This window comes from Somniosus microcephalus, chromosome 3 (genome assembly GCF_052327205.1).
Source record: "Somniosus microcephalus isolate GS21.2 chromosome 3, FLI_Smic_1.0, whole genome shotgun sequence".
Classification (NCBI taxonomy): Eukaryota; Metazoa; Chordata; class Chondrichthyes; order Squaliformes; family Somniosidae; genus Somniosus; species Somniosus microcephalus.
The window spans coordinates 15,113,514-15,137,932 of record NC_140989.1 but is presented as its reverse complement, the minus strand read 5'-3'; the positions used below and the strand labels follow the sequence as shown (position 1 = coordinate 15,137,932).

Sequence of the window (24,419 nt, the reverse complement as noted above, 5' to 3'; positions counted from 1 at the left end):
TTATAACAACTCACAGCGTAAAAAACATTCATCTCATCTCCCCCTCTGGTTCTTTTGCCAATTACCTTAAATCTGTGTCCTCTGGTTGCTGGCCCTCCTCCCACTGGAAATAGATTGTCTTTATTTACTCTCTCAACACCCTTCATAATTTTGAATACCCCTATTAAATCTCCCCCTAACCTTTCCTGCTCTAAGAAGAACAATCAGAGCTTCTCTAGTCTCTCCACATAACTGAAGCGTGAAGAAGTGTTTCCTAACTTCTCTCCTGAATGGCCTGGCTCTGATTTTAAGGTCATTTCCCCATGTCCTAGGCTCCCCCACCAACGGAAAAAGTTTCTCTCTATCCACCCCATCAATTCCGTTCAAAATCGTAAAACCCTCAATCAAATCACCCTGAATCTTCTATAGTCCAGGGAATACAAGCCCTAGTTTATGTAATCGCTCCTGATAATCTAACCCTTGGAGCCCTGGTAACATTCTGGCAAATCTGCGCTGCACTCCTTCCAAGGCCAATATATACTTTCTAAGGTGTGGTGCCCAGAACTGTACACAGTACTCCAGATGTGGTCTAACCAGGGCTTTGTATAGCTGTAGCAAAACTCCCTCCCCTTTATATTCTGGCCCTCTAGTTATAAACAGTTCAATAGCCTTTTAGATTATTAAGACTAAGTGTAGTCTTCAAATGAAGTAGGGTGAGAGAGCAGGGGGATAATTGGAGCAGGGCCAAGTGATGTAATTCCGTCCCCATGTCACTCTTTAATTACACCCTCCTCTAATGGTGCTGCCGCAGCACCTCCAGTGCTGGGAGGCTGTAATTACACTGTGACGAGTTTACATAGACATTTCCCATTATAAACTTGGACATGGGAAGTTATGATGGTAACTATTGACGGGAAGCATGTGCAGACGTAAGATTTTTAAAATATCGATGCACAAGAATCGTAAATTTGGGGAGCGTGCAATTATCACGCATGTTTTTTGAGCCCTGACTCTTTATATAAGTGACGGGTGAATTATGCTTCCTGTCCACATATCTGATCATGAGGTCCCAGTAAGATGAATACCAGGTAGGAATTACTTTGCTGGTCCCCGTGAGTTTGACTGTAACCCCCAGCGAGTATAAAAAGGGCTTGAAAGGGATAAAGGGTGCAATTTGCATCGCGCACGTCAAACCTAGGGCGAACCGCTCTCAGGTTCACTTATGTGTCTGGACAGCTGGTTCACACAGGCTCTCCCAGACTTGATCTCGTTTCGCCATCATGACATGACAGGCGTGCCGGAGTCAAGGAGGAAGCTAGACTACTGACGGCTGTGTTTGTGCCGCAGCCGGAACGCGAGACGAAACCCCCATTGTCCGACGCTGGACTCGCTGTCTGAATGCACCCGTGAGAGAAGAACTTGACGAGGCTCCCAAGGTCTTGGAAACAGGAGCAATTTTGCACCTCGGTCTGCAAGCTTGGGATGGTTGAGTGAGTTGTCAGTCGTCAGTGACGACATCTTCCACCCGCGGTCCAGACGGAGGGGAAAAAAGCGCCGAATAGATGAATTCTGATCCTGTAACAAGCAGCATGGGAGCCAGTGCTGCCGGTGTCTAGACTGATTTTAAAAATGACCACCTTCTGGAAAATTACTTTGCAGGCCATATCCTGCTCTTTGCTACTGATGTGGAATCTGTCATGTACTGAGGGACCTGCTTCTTTTCATTTCAGCTTCACATGTGGTCTCCATTGTATGCAGTGAGAGCAGAGGAAAGCGATGGAATGTAGGCAGAATTCCATCATCTTTCTTCCTAATGCATATTCCTTACAGCACTGTGCTGCGGTGTTGGTTGGGGGTGGGGATGGAGGGGGAGTTGGCGGGGGGGATGGGGGGGGGGGCGAAGGTATTAATCCGTTCCAGATGCTGCTTTTTCCATTGCATTTGCAAAATAGCTGACAAGTCTTCAGCTCGACATGCAGGCGTTTACAGAAGAGAAATCAGAAAGACGACAGCAGCTTGTTTGGCCATCGAATCTCATCCCTCCGTACTCCGTATCTTGGCATCGGACTACACGTTGAGCTTCTCAGTTTTTGCTTGTCTCTTGTTATCCTGCTGAGCAAAAGGAGACAGGTTTGGAAGAGCCAGTGCGAATCGGTACTGAAGCTGAGAGAAATTTGTTCTAGGTTTGATGTGTGCAATGCAAATTGCACCCTTATCCCTTTCGAACCCTTTTTACTCACTGGAGTCACAGTTAAACTCATGGGGACCAGCAGTTTAATCCCTACCTGGTCCTTCTTGGTAGACTATTGATGCCTCCTGTTCCCAATCTCCTAGGTTACTTTGACTTATTATTTGGGTTTACCTTAGCTATCCCTTGTAATATTTCACAGACCATGGTGAAATCCTCCTTTCATCGTCTTCTTTATCCGACTATAAAGCTTATGGTTCACTAATCCTTCCTCATAGCTCATCACGTTTGATCTTATCGTACCATCTCCCATACATCTCTATTGTTGTCCTCCGTGTGAAATGATTGAACCCAATACGCCATGTGCAGCCTCGCCAGTGCCTCGTGCAACCTGCGGGCTTGTCCTCTGCTGTTCTGTCAACATATCCCAGTGTTCAGTGAGCCTTTCCCCACTCCCCACCCGCCCCCCCGCCAAAAACATGTTCGAGGCACTCAAAGTGGTGAGTCAACTTGCTATCTGGCACAGGCACGATGGGCCGAATGGCCTCCTGTGCTGTATAAGAACATAAGAAATAAGAGCAGGAGTTGGCCATATGGCCCCTCGAGCCTGCTCTGCAATTCAGTAAGATCATGGCTGATCTTCGACCTCAACTCCACTTTCCCGCCCGATCTCCATATCCCTTGATTCCCCTAGAGTCCAAAAATCTATCGATCTCAGCCTTGAATATACTCAATGATTCAGCATTCACAGCCCTCTGTGGCAGAGAATTCCAAATATTCACAACTCTCTGAGTGAAGAAATTCCTCCTCATCTCAGTCCTAAATGGTCGACCCCTTATCCTGAGACTATGCCCCCTAGTTCTAGACTCTCCAGCCAGGGGGAAACAACCTCTCAGCATCTACCCTGTCAATCCCCCTCAGAATCTTGTATGTTTCAATGAGATCACCTCATTCTTCTAAACTCCAGGGAGTATAGGCCCATTCTACACAATCTCTCCTCATAGGACAACACTCTCATCCCAGGAATCAATCTAGTGAATCATTCTATGATTCCATGAACTATCACTCCGAGGTGTCTCGCTAAGTTTCCCGTTGCTAATTGTTTTCCATTTATTTTATGCACATTTATTCACCAGTATGCATTCTTGACATTTTCAGAATTAAGTCTCATTAGCCAGTTGTCTGCTCACTTGCAGCCTTGACCACAATCCTTCCACAAGTCTTCAGGTCACTCCTCTGCCTCTACAGATCTCTCTCTCTCGTGCTATTTTCAGTAGATTGGAAATAATTGAGTCCAAAGCACTGGCCCTGCAGAACCTCAACTCAACACCTCTCCCAATCTGACATACCCCCAACAAGGGAGCAGTGACTCGTCCAGTTCTGCGCTGGATTCCTGAAGCTTTTGAATTTAATGAAAAGTCTTTCATAGATAACTTTGCCGAATACTTTATGAATGTCCAAATATAGTAAGGAGCTCTTCCTCAAAAAAGGCAAAGGATCTTTTATCAGGCTAGATTTCCCCTTCTAAGTCCATGCTGGCTATGACATTAAATTACTACTCTATAACTATTCACATCCTACCCCTTAGGATGCAGTCTAGCTTTTTACCTGTGCCTAAACTGTCTGCAGTTGTCTGGATCAAATTAGTGCCCACCTTAAACATAGGCACGACTTTTCTTTGGTTCCGGTTCCTGAGGAACTGCAGTGGCCGATGATCCCTTCATGACAATAGCCAGTGCCTTTGCAAATCTCCCCCCATGGCCTCCTCTGGTACCTTAAAAAAGCAGGCCACCTGTCTCATGAACTTGAGACCCTTTCAGTCACCAGATACCTCCACCACGCCGACATGCTCTGGGACAAGGACAAGCAAGCTATTATCGTTGGTGGATCATTTTTAGAAGGTCTTCGCCTGATATTCTTTAAAAAGCTCGCTTTTGTTTTTGTAATGTATACCACTGCTATAAGATTGATCGAGATATGAATTTTTACTGTTGGATCAAGAAGCAGTACTGTGCCGTACTGCACTCAATCGCAAAGAGTTTGACCGCTTTTCCTTTGTTTGGCGAATCTCGCACCGATGTTACCGGGGGTCATTCCAAATTTGGCCCATGGTGTAAAACGGGTGACAGCGAGTCTGCAGCCCATATCACGTCTCTCGTATCACGTCTCTCCCCAATTTTATTTCCATGAAAGTTAACGGGGTGCAGATTCGCCAGCACCTGTTTTACACTGTCACACAAAGTCAAGATCGGTTCCCTTTGCCTTTAACACCTATCAAACGACCCCATTAGCTGCCTCATTTTGTGACTTATTTCCCTTCAAACCCTCACCCAACAAAAATCCATCAATCTCGGCTTTTTGAAATTTTCACTTGACCCCCCTCAGCCTCAACAGCTTATTTGGTGGGAGAGACACAGAAGGAAGCAGTCCTGTAATTGGTTAGTGAAATTGCTGGCCTGTGCTCTGAGGACTTGAAGACTGCCAATTGCTACTCAACGCCACGAGAGCTGAGTGGAGAGGCGTCTGATTACAGCGGTCACCCTGGTTACTTCCTGGGCTCCACCCCGAGTCTCCAGCTGCCCCCCTCTGCACTCACAGAGATGCAATTCCTCTTCCTTGGGGCTCAAGAGATAACAATATTCCCCCCCCCCCCCCGCTATATTTATAAAAACTTTAATTTAAAAAAATGATTTGTTCCAAGCCTTTCCTTCCTCTTTCCTGGATTATTGTTCTTCCTTTAAAATCAGAATCACATGCATAGTCGCCAAGGCTTCTTCGGCAGCACCTCCCAAACCCGCGACCTATTCCACCTAGAAGGACACGGGCAGCAGGCGCATGGGAACACCACCACCTCCAAGTTCCCCACCATCCTGACTTGGAAATATATCGCTGTTCCTTCATTGTCACTGGGTCAAAATCCTAGAACTCCCTCCCTAACAGCACTGTGGGAGTACCTTCACCACATGGTTCAAGGAGGCGGCTCACCACCACCCTCTCAAGGGCAATTAGGGATGGGTAATAAATGCCAGCCTTGCCAGTGACACCAACATCCCATAAATGAGTATTAAAAAAATGTTTTTGCACCAGTTTGACTGGATTGTAATAAGGGGCACCCTTACCTGATATCTACACATGACACTTTCCCATGATGTGACATGGCTGAGATAGGGAACTCACTCTGTGGGGAAATTATGCATTTATCTTGTGAGCAATATATATGGACGACTTTGTACACAGCAGGGCCACATTCTGGATGTTATTCCCAAAGAACTGTAGTGTTCTGTTTGCGCAAAGGCTTTCCTTGTGTTTAAGCACAAGAAACATAACTCTCGGGGCTACCACAGTGGATAAGTAGACAGCATTGTTGCGGTGTGGAGCCGTGGAAACCAAGATGTTTTTAAACCGTGAGGGTCTCAAGGTCACTTCCCAGTCTGTGCTGAAATATCCGGTGGGGGCGGAGTGGGAGGAAGCGGAGGGTGGGGCGGGGGCGGTGGGGGTTAAGGCTGACACAGCTGGCTTCATCATCTCTGTGCTATGAGAGAGGCCAAGATCAGCCAGGGTTCCAGCTCCTAATTGCCGTCTGAAGATCTCTGTTATAAAGTATGTGCGTGTGGCGGGTGAGTGAGGGCAGGATTAGGCAGGCAGCAATGTTTCCTTTAGGCGGCCGTGCAACGGTCTGGAGCTCCCGCGCAGCCGCCTCGCTGGATTTTAAATGCAAAAAAACCGCACATGCGGCGGAGTTACAAATGGGCTGTGCAGCCCGTTAAAGGGCCGTGTGGTCCAAAAAAGGAACATTGAGGGAACATTGGTCGGCAGCATACATATTTTTTGAGACGTGATGGATGATGAGTGTAGCGAGCTCGGGAGGAACAGGTGACTTTGCACCTCTGGTTCCCAAAGCTCTCCACCACTGGGGGTTTTCCTCACCTCGTGCCTGGGTCTGTTGTAGACTCATTGATAGAGATCGATCGCTGTGATTGGTCAACAACTCCATTATCGTTGTATCATCCGACTGCCAGGGTGGGAGAAGGTGAACTAGATGGATTGTGTTCTTTCCTCGCCTAGTAATTCTTATGATGCTCCCATAGTCCAGTAGTCTGCTGACATTCACTGACTTGGCTCATTCAAGAAAGCTGGCCACTTGGATTCTGGAAGCCTGCCGCCACATGTAGGGCCATACCTAGAGCCAGTCATAATGGTAGACTGAAGATGTGAGGGTGGGGTCAATCCAAAGAGGGCGCGCTTGCTGGTCCCAGTTGGCCTGTTCCTCGTCTTAGAGCAGCCTGCGCTCGCCTGTACACCAGCACGAGCCAACCGGGTCGATCGCCCGATTATTTGCTTGCGGGGTGGACCCTCGCTGGCAGGATGCTGCGGGCGTTCTCTCCCCAGCGTTTTCCGATAATAGACGGAGAGCCACAAGCAGCGCGCCCGTGACATTGCGAGGCTTCGCAAGGGGAGCCTGCATTGGGAACATCGGCCCAACCGCTTCCAGGAGAGGATGGGGAAAACGAGGGAGAAAACTGGAGTCATGAAACAAAACCAAAACGCATCATCCTGAGGTGGAGTCTTGTTGATATTACTGAACCTGGTGAGCCTATGCAGGCCTACTGGTTCTTAATTTAACTACATGTAGTGGTTGCTATGGAACCAGTGCAGCCCAGGATTTTTTCCTCCTTGTTGAAGGGTCCAGCGGCAATTTTAACCTAACTCGTCCGTCTGGAATCTGACAATCGCCCAGTTTTACTTTGGATCCCGCTAGTTTCCCTCCAGGGGGTTAGGTTACAATTGCGCACCAGAGTTTATTGTAGTTTTTATAAAAGCCACAAAAAATGTTCCAACGATATTCCCCAAAGTGTCTTTTTTAAGTTCACATGCCATTTGGAGGAAACTGCTTTTTAACATGCGCTCTTTTTTTTAATGTCTCATATGTGCTACACCAGCTGGATCTGCAAAAGAACTTATATTGCCCCAGGGCGCCAGCCGAACCACATTAACAGACCTCATTCCCGATGTGGAATACGTGGTGACGTTAATGGCCTTTGACCAGTCGTCGGAAAGTGTACCAGTCTATGGACAGCTCACAAGTAGGTACAGACTGCACCTTAAGGTTTCTACATGGGGTTGAGGGTGTCAAACGCTCCGTGCATTAATGGTACCTTTTACAATACGTATACGTCATGCCGCTGCATTGACGCCACCTTTTCTGTTGGTTAACGTCCTGCATGAAGAGCATAAATCGGGCAGATACTTTGGTCAGAACCTAGAGGTCATGGTTCAAACTCCATCACTGGCAACTTGTGAAATTGAATTAAATTAATCTGGTAATATCTTGGGTGCCACCGAGTAAAAAAACTGCTGGATTGTTGTAAAACCCCGACTGGTTCACTCATGTCCTTCAGGGAGGGGAACCTGCTGGACTACATGTGACTATTTCTGCTCCTCCCCGGTGAGGAATGGGTACGAGCGTACAAACGGAATGACAATGAGGTCCACCCTTATTTACTCGACCCATTACTTTGAGTGCATTCCATTGCAATGTTCACTCCTGGGTTATTTAGTAATGGCTTGCTTGTTCATGGAATAAGAATGAATATACTTGCTGGCTTACGTATTTATTTATTTCCCTCCTAGTTCAGTCAGGTCGCACACCGACGAAACGGCCAAAGAAAATTGAAGACCTTTCTCAAAGTAAGTTTGACAGGTTTCTTTGCAGTCTCCTCAGACAAATCTCCAACTCATCTGTTTGTACTGATTCAGGATCTAAACAACTTGCCTTTATACAGAGTCTTTAATGTAGTAAAAGGTCCCAAGGCGCATCACAGGAGCAATTATCAAACAAAATTTGACACCGAGCCACATAAGGAGATATTAGGGCAGGAGACCAAAAGTTTGATCAAAGAGGTAGATTTTAAGGAGCATCTTAAAGGAGAGAGAGGCGGAGAGGTTTAGGGAGGGAATTCCAGAGCTTAGGGCCCAGGCAGCTGAAGGCACGGCCGCCAATGGTGGCACAAAGGAACTCTGGGATGCACAAGAGGCCAGAATTGGAGGAGCGCAGAGATCTCGGAGGGTTGTAGGGCTGGAGGAGGTTACAGAGATAGGGAGGGGTGAGGCCATGGAGGGATTTAAACACAAGGATGAGAATTTTAAAATCAGACCGGGAGCCAATGTAGGTCAGTGAGCAGAGGGGTGATGGATGAACAGGACTTGGTGCGAGTTAGGACACGGACAGCAGAAGTTTGGATGAGCTGAAGTTTACGGAGAGTGGAAGATGGGAGGCCGGCCAGGACAGTGTGGAATAGTCAAGTCTGGGGGTGACAAAGGCATGGATGAGGGTACAAACTATGTTACTTTCAAATAGTACTCGAGGATGAAGCCACGTTGGGATCCCCATTGCTCTTGTGTTGCCTATTTTTATTGTTGCTGTCTGGGAAGAGTGGATGTTGCTGTGGCCCCTCCTCCCTTCACTTGTAAAGTTGTGTGCGAGCAGAAGGTGGCTCCGTTCTGGAATGCTGAAAGCCAGTTGCTGTATCACTGGCATCACGGGACTTTCTTGAAACCAACCCCCTGAATCCGACAGGACACATGTTCATGCGGCGCTGATGTTGCCGGCTCCCTGAGCTAGGGGACATTTATACTGTGCCGCAGAGATGATGGAAGGAGATCTTATCAGCTATACTCCTTCAATAAAATAGCGCTTCGAGAATAACCCTTGACAGAGCAGTGCTGGGCAGTGTCCAGTGCAGAAGTGGGATTAGGAATGTATCAGTGTTGTCCAATACATCAGCCACCAGCCACATGTGGCCAATTACGAATCCAGATGTGGTTAATTTCATTTCTGATTAGTATGTGAACTCAATACTCAAATCTGCAGGCTGTATGCGTGCGAACTTTAACCTTTCTGTGCGTTTGTTGGTATAACGGCAAGATGAAAAGCAGAGTGCGTGTGTGTTTCTTGATTGTTGTGAGCACTTTACTTCCGTGCTTACTGATTGGTGGTAGATGTTTGTTAAGTAGGTCAGTGAAGTTCTGAGGCAAGTCGCTGTTATACTTTGAAATCTTTCTCATTGAACCAAAAGGCACGTTCCGCTCACACCCAGGCTATAAATATGAGGACATGAACCATTCAGCCCCATCAGCCTGCTCCTTCCACATGCAAACAGCTCTACCATAGACTTGACCGAACTCATGGCTTGTCCTGTGGAAAATTTCTGCAACGGTTCTCCTTTTTACTCCTCACGGTAAATTTACCGGCACTGTGTGAGTTTGTAAGGCGTTTTCTACCAAACTTAGTGCAAGTGGCAAAAAACGCAGTCGCCGTAGCCTCGCCTGTTGCTTGTCAGCGATTTCCATTGGACGCTGCTGGAATAGACAAGTAGACGTGGAACACCACATCAGCCAGTAGTAAATCCTCTGAGGCTTGTGTGTGTGTGAAAAAGCCTCAACGGCTGACATTCATTTACAACTTGCTTGATCAATCTCATCGCACGTACATAGAATCATAGAATGATACGGCACAGGAGGAGGCCGTTCGGCCCATCGTGCCTGTGCCGGCTCTTTGAAAGAGCTCCCCAATCAGTCCCACTCCCCCCTGCTCTTTCCCCACAGCCCTGCAAATTCCTCCTTTTCAAGTATTTATCCAATTCCTTTTTGAAAGTTATTATTGAATCTGCTTCCACCACACCTTCAGCCTGTGTAAAAACAATTCTCCTTATCTCCCCTGTGGTTCTTTTGCCAATTACCTTAAACCTGTGTCCTCTGGTTACCGACAGTTGCCCCCCCCCCGTCTACTCTATCAAAACTCCTCATGATTTTGAACACCTCTATTAAATCTCTTAACCTTCTCGGCTCTAAGGAGAACAACCCCAGCTTCTCCAGTCTCTCCACGTAACTGAAGTCCCTCATCCCTGGTACCATTCGGATAAATCTCCGCCGCATCCTCTCCGAGCCCTTTCCACCCTCACATACTCCAGAGCTCACCGCTGGCTGCAATGTTGCGTCTCCATTTGTACCTGCTTTGGATGTCCTTGACGCTGTGGGTGGACATTAATCCACGTTAGCTGCCATCAATAATCTGCTGCCTCCTTTTGTCTTTTCAGAGTGTTCAGCCACTGCTATTGCCGATTTGGTTTTGCTGGTCGATGGATCATGGAGTGTGGGGAGGGCCAATTTCAAAAGAATCAGGGAATTCATCTACTCCCTGGTGTCTGCGTTTGAGATCGGAGACGACAAAACCAGAGTTGGAATTGTGCAGTATAGTTCAGATACAAGGACAGAGTTCGACTTAAACAGATACAACCAGAAGCAGGACCTGCTGAATGCAATTACCAACCTTCCCTACAAAGGCGGAAATACCATGACTGGTAAAGAATCTCATGTTTATACTGCTCGCAAATGCCACAGTTATAAACTGCGTTTTGAAAACAATGTAAGGTTAAGAGTGAGTTACAGAAGTTCACCCTGAGAATATAATGGATACCCGGGAGTGAGTTACAGACTGGAATCTAATCGAGGGGTTCAGGGGGTTTATATATAGAATAATAATGGATACCCGGGAGTGAGTTACAGGCTGGAATCTAATCGAGGGTTTCGGGAGATGTTTATATATAGACTAATGGATACCTGGGAGTGAGTTACAGACTGGAATCTAATCGAGAGGTTCGGGTGGTTTATATATAGAATAATAATTGATACCCGGGAGTAAGTTACAGGCTGGAATCTAATCGAGGGGTTCGGGAGAGTTTATATATAGAATATAATGGATACCTGGGAGTGAGTTACAGACTGGCATCTAATCGAGAGGTTCGGGTGGTTTATATATAGAATAATGGATACCTGGGAGTGAGTTATAGGCTGGAATCTAATCGAGGGGTTTGGGTGGTTTATATATAGAATAATGGATACCTGGGAGTGAGTTATAGGCTGGAATCTAATCGAGGGGTTCGGGTGGTTTATATATAGAATAATAATGGATACCCGGGAGTGAGTTACAGGCTGGAATCTAATCGAGGGGTTTGGGTAGTTTATATATAGAATAATGGATACCCAGGAGTGAGTTACAGGCTGGAATCTAATCGAGGGGTTCAGATGGTTTATATATAGAATAATGGATGGATACCCGGGAGTGAGTTACAGGCTGGAATCTAATCGAGAGGTTTGGGTGGTTTATATATAGAATAATGGATACCCGGGAGTGAGTTACATGCTGGAATCTAATCGAGGGGTTTAGGTGGTTTATATATAGAATAATGGATGGATACCCGGGAGTGAGTTACAGGCTGGAATCTAATCGAGGGGTTTGGGTGGTTTATATATAGAATACAGGATATCTGGGAGTGAGTTACAGGCTGGAATCTAATCGAGGGGTTTGGGTGGTTTATATATAGAATAATGGATATCCAGGAGTGAGTTACAGGCTGGAATCTAATCGAGGGGTTTGGGTGGTTTATATATAGAATAATGGATATCCAGGAGTGAGTTACAGGCTGAAATCTAATCGAGGGGTTTGGGTGGTTTATATATAGAGGAATGGGAATGACAGGAATCTCTCAGCAGCTGTATTGACTGATGCGTCATTGTTTGAATTGAATCGTTTGGAATTGACTAATTTTGGTTCTGAAGGGGAGGCCATCGATTACCTGGTTAAGAACACCTTTAGTGAAGCTGCTGGAGCGAGAAGATCCTATCCCAAAATAGCAGTGATCATCACGGATGGGAAGTCCCAGGACCCTGTGACGGAAAGTGCTGAAGCTCTTCGCAATATCGGGGTTGAAGTATTTATATTGGGTAGGTTGCTTTTATACTTTGTATTCTTTCTTAGTTAACCAAAAACATCCACATACTTACCATCCCACTCATACCCACACACTAAATATGAGGACATAAACCATGGGCAGGAAAGGCCCGTCCTGCTGCTTCCACGGACCGCATACAAACTGCTCTGCCGTAGACTCGACCTAACCCGTTGAGCGTCCTGTGGAAAATTTCTGCAATGTTTCTCCTCCTGCTGCCCAAGATAAATAAACCAAAATACACGTTCGATCCCACATCCAAACTTATATGTCGAAGGGCTGCTGCTTTCTTTGGCATGATATCCAACTGTCTCTAATGTCCAAATCCATCCAAGACTTGAACACTTCTTCCACATCTGGGGAGACTCTCTGGCACCTCCCTCTCTCTCTCTCTCCTGGACAGAATACAGAAAAATGTTTGCTCTCTCATTGAAAACCTTCCCCTCACCTGCAGCCTCTACCCTTTCTCTGACAACCACTCTTACTTTTCATTTGACCCCTACCACAAAGAACATTGCTCCTCATAACTTTCTTCTCATTAGTTCCAGGGTCCAGACACATTATCCTACATACTTCCCCTTTTTTTTTTTTGCTCTGCCTTCTATTCTAACTCGTTCTTTCCCAGAAACGCAATACTGTGGAACTCCTCACCTCCCTTCATGTTTCTTTCTTGCTGTGCACAAATTGGCTGCCGCGTTTCCCTACACTACTACAGTGACTACGCTTCAAAAGTACCTCATTGGCTGTTACGCGCTTTGGGACGTCCTGAGGTCGTGAAAGGCACTGTAGAAATGCAAGTATTTTGTTTTCTTTCTTCTGCGTATGAGCTGAAGGCTTTTAAGCCGCAAATTAGCCCTTCTCCTGTGTCTACTCTTAGTTTATTTGTCTTTCTGAATTATGGGTCAATTAAATAAACCTCCCTATGAAACAGCAGTGACTGCACTTCAGAATAATTCATAGGATATTGCGATCTTTGGCACGTTTCTCATGGATGTGAAAGGTAATATAATTTGAAAGTGGTTTAGTTAAGTCTGAAACTAGGGTCTTAAATCTAAACAAAGCAAACTATGTAGGTATGAGGGGCGAGTTGGCTAAGGTAGATTGGGAAACTACATTAAAAGAGAAGCAATGGCAAGCATTTAAAGAATTAATATGTAATTTACAACAAATATATGTTCGTTTAAGGCACAAAAATCCCACAGGAAAAGTGGTCCAGCCGTGGCTAACAAGAGAAGTTAAAGATAGCATTAGATCAAAGGAAGAGGCTTATAATGTTGCCAAAAAGAGGAGTAAACCAGAGGATTGGGAGGATTTTAGAATTCAGCAAAAGAGGACCAAGAAATTGAAAAGGAAAGAGAAAAAAGAATATTAAAGTAAATTAGCAAGAGACAAAAAAACAGATTGTAAACATTTCTATAGGTATTTAAATAGGAAGAGATTCGTGAAAGTGTATTAGGGACGGGTTCCTTGAGCAGTATGTAACTGAACCAACCAGGGGGCAGGCAATCTTAGATCTGGTCCTGTGTAATGAGACAGGATTAATAAAAAATGTCCTAGTAAAGGATCCCCTTGGAATGAGTGACCATAATATGGTTGAATTCCAAATTCAGTTTGAGGGTGAGAGAGTTGGATCTCAAACCAGCGTACTGAGCTTAAATAAAGGAGACTATGAAGGTATGAGAGTAGAATTGACTAAAGTGGACTGGGAAAACAGATTAAAGTGTAAGACAGTACAAGAGCAGTGGTCTACATTCAAGGAGATATTTCACATCTTTCAAGATAAATATATTCCACTGAGGAAAAAGGGGAGTAAAAGAAAAGACAGCCATCCGTGGCTTAGTAAAGTAATAAAGGATAGTATCCGACTGAAAACAAGGGCATATAAAGTAGCCAAATCTAGTGGGAGGATAGAAGATTGGGAAGCATTTAAAAGCCAGCAAACAATAACTAAAAGATTAATTAAGAAAGGGAAGATAGATTATGAAAGTAAACTAGCAAAAAATATAAAAACAGATAGCAAGAGTTTCTACAGCTATATAAAAAGAAAAAGGGTGGCTAAAGTGAACGTTGGTCCCTTAGAGGATGGGACCGGGAAACTAGTGGTGGGGAACATGGAGATGGCAAAGACGCTGAACAAATATTTTGTATCAGTCTTTACAGTAGAGGACACTAAAAATATCCCAACACTGGACAAACAGGGGGCAATGGGGGGGGAGGAGCTAAACACGATTAAAATCACTAAGGAGATGGTACTCAGTAAAATAATGGGACTTAAGGCGGATAAATCCCCCGGGCCTGATGGCCTACATCCTAGGGTCTTGAGAGAAGTGGCGGTAGGGATTGTGGATGCATTGGTGATTATTTTCCAAAACTCCCTGGACTCAGGAAAGGTCCCGGCAGATTGGAAAACTGCTAATGTAACACCCTTATTTAAGAAGGGAAGTAGACAAAAAGCCGGAAACTATAGACCAGTTAGCCTAACATCTGTGGTTGGCAAAATGTTGGAGTCCATTATTAAGGAAACAGTAACAGAGCATTTGGATAAACATAATTTAATAGGACAGAGTCAGCATGGTTTTATGAAGGGGAAGTCATGTTTAACAAATTTGCTCGAATTCTTTGAGGACGTAACATACAGGGTGGATAAAGGGGAACCAGTGGATGTAGTGTATTTGGACTTCCAAAAGGCATTTGACAAGGTTCCACACAAAAGATTACTGATCAAGATAAAAAATCACGGGATTGGGGGTAATATACTGGCATGGGTGGAAGATTGGCTATCTAACAGAAAACAAAGAGTTGGGATAAATGGTTCGTTCTCGGGCTGGCAATCAGTAACCAGTGGTGTTCCGCAGAGGTCAGTGCTGGGACCCCAACTCTTTACAATCTATATTAACGATTTGGAGGAAGGGACCGAGTGCAACATATCCAAGTTTGCCGACGATACAAAGATGGGAGGGAAAGCATTGAGTGAGGAGGACATAAAAAACCTGCAAAAGGACATAGACAGGCTAAGTGAGTGGGCAGAGATTTGGCAGATGCAATATAATGTTGGAAAGTGTGAGGTTATGCACTTTGGCAGAAAAAATCAAAGAGCAAGTTATTATCTAAATGGAGAGAAACTGCAAAGTGCTAAAGTACAAAGGGATCTGGGGGTCCTGGTGCATGAAACACAAAAAGTTAGTATGCAGGTGCAGCAGGTGATCAGGAAGGCCAATGGAATCTTGGCTTTTATTGCAAGGGGGATGGAGTATAAAAACAGGGAAGTCTTGCTTCAGTTAGACAGGGTATTGGTGAGGCCACACCTGGAATACTGCGTGCAGTTTTGGTTTCCATATTTAAGAAAAGATATACTTGCTCTCGAGGCGGTTGAGAAGGTTCACTCGGTTGATTCCGGAGATGAGGGGGTTGACGTATGAGGAAAGGTTGAGTAGGTTGGGACTCTACTCATTGGAGTTCAGAAGAATGAGAGGCGATCTTATCGAAACATATAAGATTGTGAGGGGGCTTGATCGGGTGGATGCGGTGAGGATGTTTCCACTGATGGGTGAGACTAGAACTAGGGGGCATAATCTTAGAATAAGGGGCTGCCCTTTCAAAACTGAGATGAGGAGAAACTTCTTCACTCAGAGGGTAGTAAATCTATGGAATTTGCTACCCCAGAGAGCTGTGGAAGCTGCAACATTAAATAAATTTAAAATGGAGATAGACAGTTTCCTAGCAGATAAGGGAATTAGGGGTTACGGGGAGAGGGCAGGGAAGTGGATGTGAGTCTAGATTCAGATCAGCCATGATCCTATTGAATGGCGGAGCAGGCCCGAGGGGCTGTATGGCCTACTCCTGCTCCTACTTCTTATGTTCTTATGTCCTTAAACGTGGGCCCATTAGAGGCAGAGACAGGAGAAATTATAATGGGCAATAAGGAAATGGCAGACATTAAACAAATACTGCCTTCAACAAACATTCTGGAAATAATGGGGAACCAAGTTTCTAGAGAGAATGAGAAACTTGAAGAAATCAGTATAAGTAAAGACATTGGCCTAGAAATTCGGTGGCACCCCGAGCTCGCCTGGGCGCCAGAATTACCGCTGCGACCGGAGCCGTTGCGCCCTCCGGAAATTCAGTTTGAGCGCCCCAAGAGGGACGCGGGGCGCTGCTTGAGGCGCCCCGCGGCCCTCTTGGGGCGCTGAAACTGAATATCGCAGCGCAACGTGCCGCAGCGCCACACGCTGCGGCACGGCGCGCTGCGGTACTGCAGGCCTTCCTCCCCTTCTTAAGGGGGAGGGGCCTGCACCAGCGCGATGACTGATCGCAAGTGCCGGCAAAAGAGCCTGGCACCGAGGAGAAGTGCCGGGCTCTCGGGACACAGCCGGCACTGCCCAGGGGGTGGATCAGGAGGCTGGGGACGGAGGTGCTGGCAGGCGGCCGCCGAAAAAAATGGCCGCCCCGCACCTCCACCTTAATTTGCGCCACTACCGCCACAGGTAGGCCCTGTGAACCGGGCGCGATTTGCGACCAGCGTTACAGAGGCGGGCGCGACCAAATATCGCTATCGGGGCGGTAGCGGGGCGCTGCGCACACCGATGACATCATCGGTGGCGGTGCAGCGCTACAGGCTAACGCCGCCATTAGCGCCCCGCTAAATATCGCGGGAGGCATGGCCAGTGGCGCTAAAGCCACTGAGTGCCCTCTTTAGGCGCTAACTGGTGGCGCAGCACACCGAATTTCTAGGCCCTTGTACTGGAGAAATTAATGGGACTAAGTGGCGACAAATCCCCTGGACTTGACGACCTGCATCCTAGGGCTTTAAAAGAGGTAGCTTCAGAGATAGTGGATGCACTACTATTAATCTTCCAGAATTCCCTAGACTCTAGAACAGTCCCCAAGGATTGGAAGGTAACAAACATAACCTTGCTATTTAAGAAAGGAGGAAGCGAAAAAATGGGGAACTGCAGGCCAGTTAGCCTGACATCGGTAGTAGGCAAAATGCTAGAATCTATTATTAGGGAAGTGCTAACAGGGCGCTTAGAAAATCATAATATGATTAGGGAGAGTCAACATGGTTTTATGAAAGGGAAATTGTGTTTGACAAATCTGTTAGAGTTTTTTGAAGATGTAACTAATAGGATGGATAAGAGGAACCAGTGGATGTAGTGTATTTGGATTTTCAAAATGCATTTGATAAGGTGCCACACAAGAGGTTATTACACAAAATTAGGACTCATGGTATTGGACTCAATATATTAACATGGATTGAGGATTGGTTAATGGACAGAAAACAGAGAGTGGGAATAAATGGGACTTTTTCGGATTGGCAGGCTGTAACTAGTGGGGTACCACAAGGATCAGTGCTTGGGCCTCAGCTATTTACAATCTATATTAATGACTTAGATGAAGGGACTGAGTGTACCATACCCAAGTTTGCTGATGATACAAAGTTAGGTGGGAAAGTAAGCTGTGAGGAGGATGCAAAGAGGCTGTAGAGAGACATAGACAGGTTGACTGAGTGGGCAAGAACATGGCAAATAGAACACAATGTGGGGAAGTGTGAGGTTATCCACTTTGGTAAGAAAAACAAAAAAGTAGAATATTTTTTAAATGATGAGCGACTGGGAAATATTTGCATTCAGAGGGACCTGGGTGTCCTTGTACACGAATCACAGAAAGTTAACATGCAGGTACAGTAAGCAATTAGGAAAGCAAATGGTATGTTAGTTTTTGTTACAAAGGGATTTGAGTATAAGAGTAAAGAAGTCTTACTGCAATTATACAGGGCATTGGTGAGGCCACACCTGGAGTACTGTGTACAGTTCTGGTCTCCCTACCTAAGGAAAGACATACTTGCCTTAGAAGGGAGTGCAACGAAGATTCACTAGACTGGTTCCTGGGATGGGGGGATTGCCCTATGAGGAGAGATTGAGTAGACTAGGCCTATATTCTCTAGAGTTTAGAAGAATGAGAGGTGATCTAATTGAAACATACAAAATTCTTACAGGGCTTGACAGGGTTAATGCTGAGAAAATGTTTCCCCTGGGGAGCCTAGAACATGGGTCACAGTCTCAGAATAAGGAGTCGGCCATTTAGGACTGAGGTGAGAAGAAATTTCTTCACTCAAATGGTTGTGAATCTTTGGAATTCTCTACCTGAGAGCTGTGGATGCTCAGTGGTTGAGTATATTCAAGACAGAGGTCGATAAATTTTGGGGAATTAAGGAATATGAGGATAGTGTGGGAAGGTTGAGTTGAGGTAGAAGATCAGCCATGATCTTACTGAATGGCGGAGCAGGCTCGAGGGGCCAAATGGCCGACTCCTCCTCCTATTTCTTATGTTGTTATGTTCTTATGTAATATATAAGTGAGAGCTATATCTAATGCAAAAAATAAGGATCCCATCAAAGCATTATTGACCTACCTTCTAGACACGAAAGTCATCAAGGGGTATGGGGAGAGGGCGGGAGTATGGTATTGAGATAGAGGATCAGCTATGATCGTGTTGAATGGCGGAGCAGGCTCGAAGGGCTGAATGGCCGACTCCTGCTCCTATTTTTCTATGTTTCTATGTTTACAAATGATGTTTCATGACAGGATTTTCCTCTCCAGCGCGGTGCAAGAAAAGAACTAAAGAAAGTCTGTATCAACTCCAATACGCTTGTGTTTTTCTTCCCTCAGGTATAAAGGGAGCAGATATGGACGAATTGCAACTGATTGGCTCTTCTCCTCTAAACAAGCACGTTTTCAAGGTGGCGGATTTCGACAAGATCCAAGACGTCCAGAATGAAATAATTAACCTGGTGTGCTCTGGCATCGAGGAGCAACTCACTGATATCGTGAGTGGGGAGGAAGGTAGGAATTCTTAACGGGTCCACAGTTGATGGAAAGCTTCTTCCTTGACGCTTGGATTGAGTATTAATTGCCCATGTTCATACTCCTTTGTAGATATTGGCGCCAAATTTCTGTGGGGGTGGGGCGGGTGGGGGTTCTCTGGCAGGAGATTGGTGGAACTTCGGAGAAACAGCATAAACAGCTAAAAAGTCCACAAGTCATGTTTCTCCAGGGGTTGCACCAACAAAGCCAAGGTAGAAGATCTGGAGAACTCCACAGAAATTCAGGGCCATTGTTTATTATGCCTGCTCTTGATGCTTGACTACTTGTTAATCAGCTTTTTCATTGTGAATTTTGGAAACCAAAGTAAGGGATGTCTGTACTGGGAAAGAGGCATTTTTCTGCTTTAGATCCCAGGGGCGAAACCACTGAGGGAGCAAAGATGACACACAGCTCCTAATATTTTCTTTGACACTGGTAATGTCCCCCTCTCCACCCTGCCCCACTCAGCAATTGCCCCTAATGCGCCTCGCACAGCCCTTTATATGTAGTTGCTCTTCTGTCACAGCCTAGATCTCCCGATGGTGGTCGCCTGATTTTGGGGACCAATTGGACAGGCCAGTGGGAAATGGGATAGAGATCCATTATATAGGGGTTCAGTTGCCGGGTTGATCCATCAGTCTGATGCCTGCACCTTTGTTTCCTTTCCCTTCATTTCTGCCTCTCAGTTCTTAATCTTCTGCCCCTTCAGCGTGATACAGGCTGCTGATGGGTTGAGTTGTCTTTTGGAGGCATTTTAAAGGCTGTCAAAATTTTTCACCCTACTGTGACATTTCCCTTAAATTGCCCCCATCCCTTTTAAATTAGAGCATTAGTGTGCTCCTTACACCCGTCCAAATCTGTACCTGTAGCTATGCTAATTAAATGACCTTGGAAATCCGGTGCAAGCACATTTCCACATACATTTGAGTCTTTTAGCCATAAACTTTGCCCACAACTGAAAATTTAGGTTCTAAGTTCACTATTCTCAGATGTGCCTTTGCCCGAAGCCTTATCGGTTGTCCGACCTTTTTCTGTTTCACATCCTGTGGCCTCTCTGAGTGAGATTGCTAATTGGTGATCAATTAAGGGACAGTTTAGTACCATAGGACCACACAACAACAACAACTTGTATTTATATAGCGCATTTAACGTAGTAAAACATCCTAAGGTGCTTCACAGGAGCGTTATCAGACAACATTTGATACCAAGCCATATAAGGAGATATTGGACAAGTGACCAAAAACTTTGGTCCTTTTAAGGAGCGTCTTAAAGGCGGAGAGAGAGGTAGAGAGGCGGAAAGGTTTAGGGAGGGAATTCCAGAACTTAGGACCAAGGCAACTGGGGCACGGCCACCAATGGTGGAGTGATGAAAACTGGTGACGTATAAGAGTCCAGAATTGGAGGAGTGCAGAGATCTTGGAGGGTTGTAGGGCTGGAGGAAGTGACAGAGATAGGAAGGCCATGGAGGGATTTGTAAACTAGGATGAGAATTTTAAAACTGAGGCGTTGCCGGACCGGGAGCCAATGTAGGTCAGCAAGCACAGGGGTGATGGGTAACAAAATTTTTAATGAGCTCAAGTTTACAGAGGGTGGAATATGAGAGGCCGGCCAGGAGAACGTTGGAATAGTCAAATCTAGAAGTAACAAAGGCAGGGATGAGAGTTTCATATCCACTAAGAAAGGGGTCCACACTATCCAAACACCTTTCACAGAGGCTCCTTACAGTCTGCGGAGACAGGAAACTTTCACCTCATCAGTCTGGGCTGGATTCAAGCTCAGGTCCCAGAGGTGGGAACCAGTGACTCCAATCCTTCTGAGTTTGGATAGAAGGCAGATGTTGGTGCAGAGCTGAGGGAGCATTCTCAAACTCAAGCCACAGAGGTACTAGCAATGCCTGACGGTGAAGTATAGAGGGAGCTTTATGCTGCCAATAAATCAAGTTATAGGTTACCTCACTGAGGACGTGCAGAGCAAACTTTTAACCTATACTATATCTGATCCAGGAGTGCTTGATGGAGCAGAGCGGAGGAAGCTGCCCCCTGTATCTAACCCATGCTGGAGCCCATCTGGGAGTGCTTGCAGATAGGAACATAGGAACAGGAGGAGGCTATTGAGCCCCTCGAGCCTGTTCCGCCATTCAATGAGATTATGGCTGATCTGCGACCTAACTCCATATCCCCGCCTTTGGCCCATATCCCTTAATACCTTTAGTTAACAAAAAGCTATCAATCGCCGATTTAAAATTAACAATTGATCCAGCATCAATTGCCATTTGCAGAAGAGAGTTCCAAACTTCTACCACCCTTAGTGTGTTTCCTAATTTCACTCCTGAAAGGTCTGGCTCTAATTTTTAGACTATGTCCCTTAGTCCTAGAATCCCCAACCAGCGGAAATAGTTTCTCTCTGTCTACCCTAGAGATGACAGTGGTTACCAAAGCTGGAGAAGCCCCAACATTTTCAGCACTGACTGTCCTCACCTTAAAGCACGAGATTTATCAAAATTCCACGGGGCCGATTTTGATGTCTTGTTTTGGTAGGAGCGGAGTGGTGGTGACCACAAACTCATGGTGCCGCTCTTCGTGCCCCGTTCCCGCCAACATCCCGCGCGACGCGATTTTGGAGTGGGCCTAGAAATCAGCGACCAGGCCTCCCGCCCGAAACCGGCAGGAGCCTCATTAATTTATGCCAATCGGGCTCCTGCCACACAAGTAGGACCGCAATGCCATTTTAAAGCTGCGACCTGCTACCCGTGTGCCGTTCAAGCCCCAGCCCAGTGGAGCTAAACAGAAGATGGGCCCTTGAAGGGACTGATGGAAGCCGCTCGGAAAATGCTCCACCCGGGCCCCCTAAAAAATTGCCCTCACCACCACCACGATCGCCTGGCCCTCCCCTTTCAGGCAAAACCGCAGAGGAGCCGCCGGATTGTACGTCTTCCCCCTGCCTGTCAGCGCTCCAAACGGGTGGGGGCATCTTGCTGCCCATATTATAATGATGCCCAACCATGAGAATGGTTTGGTCCCTTGGCGCTGGTGGCGGTCTTGCTCAGGATAGACTGACAGGCCGAGAGACGACCTGATCGAGGTCTTTAAGATTATGAAGGGGTTCGATAGGGTCGACGTAGAGAAGATATTTCCATTTGGGGGAGACCAGAACTAGGGGCCATCAATATAAGATAGTCGCTAATAAATCCAACAGGGAATTCAGGAGAAACCTCTTTACCCAGAGAGTGGTGAGAATGTGGAAGTCGCTACCACAGGGAGTGATTGAGGCAAATAGCAGAGATGCATTTAAGGGGAAGCTAGATAAACACATGAGGGAGATAGGAATAGAAGGATATGTTGATGGGGTGAGATGAAGAGGAGGCTCGTGTGGAGCACAAGCACCAGCACAGACAAGTTGGGCAGAATGGCCCTGTTTCTGTGCTGTACATTCTATGTAATTCTACCCTGAGGAACCGGGCCAATCAAAAACCGAACCCCATAGATCTTTTTATGTCTATATTATGTACACAGAGGAGTTCTAGGGAAGTCTTTAATGCCTTTTTTCTTGAACCGGCAGTGGTCGAACCACCTTCCAATCTGCAAGTCTTGGAGATTGCGTCGAAATTCATGAAGATCACCTGGGATTCATCTCCCGGTCAGATCACCGGCTACAGAATCCAACTCATTCCCATGGTGACAGGCGTCAAGGAGCAAAACTTCAACGTTGACTCCAGGACCAGGAACGTAGTGGCTAAGGACCTCACTGCTGAAACCGAGTACCAGATTAATTTGTACGCCATGAGAGGGCTGGCATCCAGTGAGCCTGTGACAGTAATGGAAAAGACAAAGCCCGTCGAAGTGTCAGTTGGTAAGTTGATACCAGTGTCTTGCAAGATCCAATATGTACTCATCATGCACACAGAGAAGGAGCAAGTTGTGTTGCTTTCATATTGTGCCTGTGCACAAACACAGAAAAAAGGGACAATCTTAGCAGAGATGATTTGAGAGCCATGTAGCTCAGTTGGTTGGGCTTTTGAGGGCGATAAAGGGAATAGCACATCTAGGGAGATCTCTTAAAAAAAACTGCACAAAGGAACATGAAGAGGAACAAAAACTGAAGTCAATGGGGATCAGAAGAAAAAATTTCCACTGGCTGGAGTCACACCTAGCACAAAGGAAGATGGTTGTGGTTGTTGGAGGTCAATCATCACAGCCCCAGGGCATCGCTGCAGGAGTTCCTCAGGGCAGTGTCCTAGGCCCAACCATCTTCAGCTGCTTCATCAATGACCTCCCCTCCATCTAAGGTCAGAAGTGGGGATGTTTGCTGATGATGCTCCCAGCGGACTGGAAAACCGCAAATGTAACGCGCCTATTTAAGAATGGAGGGAGACAGAAAGCAGGCAACTATCGACCTGTCATTGGGAAAATGCTGGAGTCCATCATAAAGGAAGTGGTAGCAGGACATTTAGAAAATCATAATATAGTCAAGCAGTGTCAGCATGATTTTATGAAAGGGTAATCATGTTTGACAAATTTGCTGGAGTTCTTTGAGCAGGATGGATAAAGGGGAACCAGTGGATGTGGTGTATTTGGATTTCCAGAAGGCATTCGATAAGGTGCCACATAAAAGGTTACTACACAAGATAAGAGCTCACGGGGTTGGGGGTAATATATTAGCATGGATAGAGGATTGGCTAACTAACAGAAAGCAGAGAGTCGGGATAAATGGGTAATTTTCAGGCTAGCAAACTGTAACTAGTGGTGTACCGCAGGGATCAGTGCTGGGGCCTCAACTATTTACAATCTATATTAATGACTTGGATGAAGGGACCGAGTGTAATGTAGCCAAATTTGCTGATGATACAAAGATAGGTGGGAAAGCAAATTGTGTGGAGCACGCAAAGAATCTCCAAAGGGATATAGATAGGCTAAGTGAGTGAGCAAAAATCTGGCAGATGGAGTATAATGTGGGAAAATGTCAGGTTATCCACTTTGGTAGGAAAAATAAAAAAGCAAATTATTATTTAAATGGAGAGAGATTACAAAATGCTGAGGTACAGAGGGATCTGGGGGTCCTTGTACATGAACCACAAGAAGTTAGCATGCAGGTACAGCAAGTAATTAAGAAGGCAAATGGAATGTTGGCCTTTATTGCAAAGGGAATGGAGTATAAAAGTAGGGAAGTCCTGTTACAACTGTAACTGTTGGTGAGACCACACCTGGAGTACTGCGTACAGTTTTGGTCTCCTTATTTAAGGAGGGATATACTTGTATTGGAGGCAGTTCACCAAGGTCACGAGGTTGATTCCGGAGATGAAGGGGTTGTCTAATGAGGAAATGTTGAGCAGGTTGGGCCTATACTCATTGGAGTTTAGAAGAATGAGAGGGGATCTTATTGAAATATATAAGATTCTGAAGGGGCTTGACAGAGTAGATGCAGAGAGGATGTTTCCCCTCGTGGGGGAATCTAGAACGATGGGTATAATTTCAGAATAAGGGGGCACCCATTTAAAACGGAAATGAAGAGGAATTTCTTCTCTCAGAGGGTCGTGAATCTTTGGAATTCTCTTCCCCAGAGAGCTGTGGAGGCTGGGTCATTGAATATATTTAAGGTGGAGAA

The 24,419-nt window shown here is 45.9% G+C and overlaps 1 protein-coding gene across 4 annotated transcripts in view; it reads left to right on the top strand.

The window, feature by feature from the left end:
* Nucleotides 1–24,419, top strand: part of LOC147120871 (collagen alpha-1(XII) chain-like) — a 377,794-nt gene that overhangs the window by 31,792 nt on the left and 321,583 nt on the right. For all 4 annotated transcript variants that reach the window (XM_085979224.1, XM_085979223.1, XM_085979225.1 and 1 more), the window contains exons 4-9: nt 7,108–7,251; nt 7,799–7,855; nt 10,264–10,527; nt 11,786–11,950; nt 18,624–18,797; nt 22,377–22,667. In XM_085979224.1, coding sequence (XP_085835350.1) covers nt 7,108–7,251; nt 7,799–7,855; nt 10,264–10,527; nt 11,786–11,950; nt 18,624–18,797; nt 22,377–22,667 — 1,095 coding nt within the window. The remainder of the gene's footprint in view (nt 1–7,107; nt 7,252–7,798; nt 7,856–10,263; nt 10,528–11,785; nt 11,951–18,623; nt 18,798–22,376; nt 22,668–24,419) is intronic.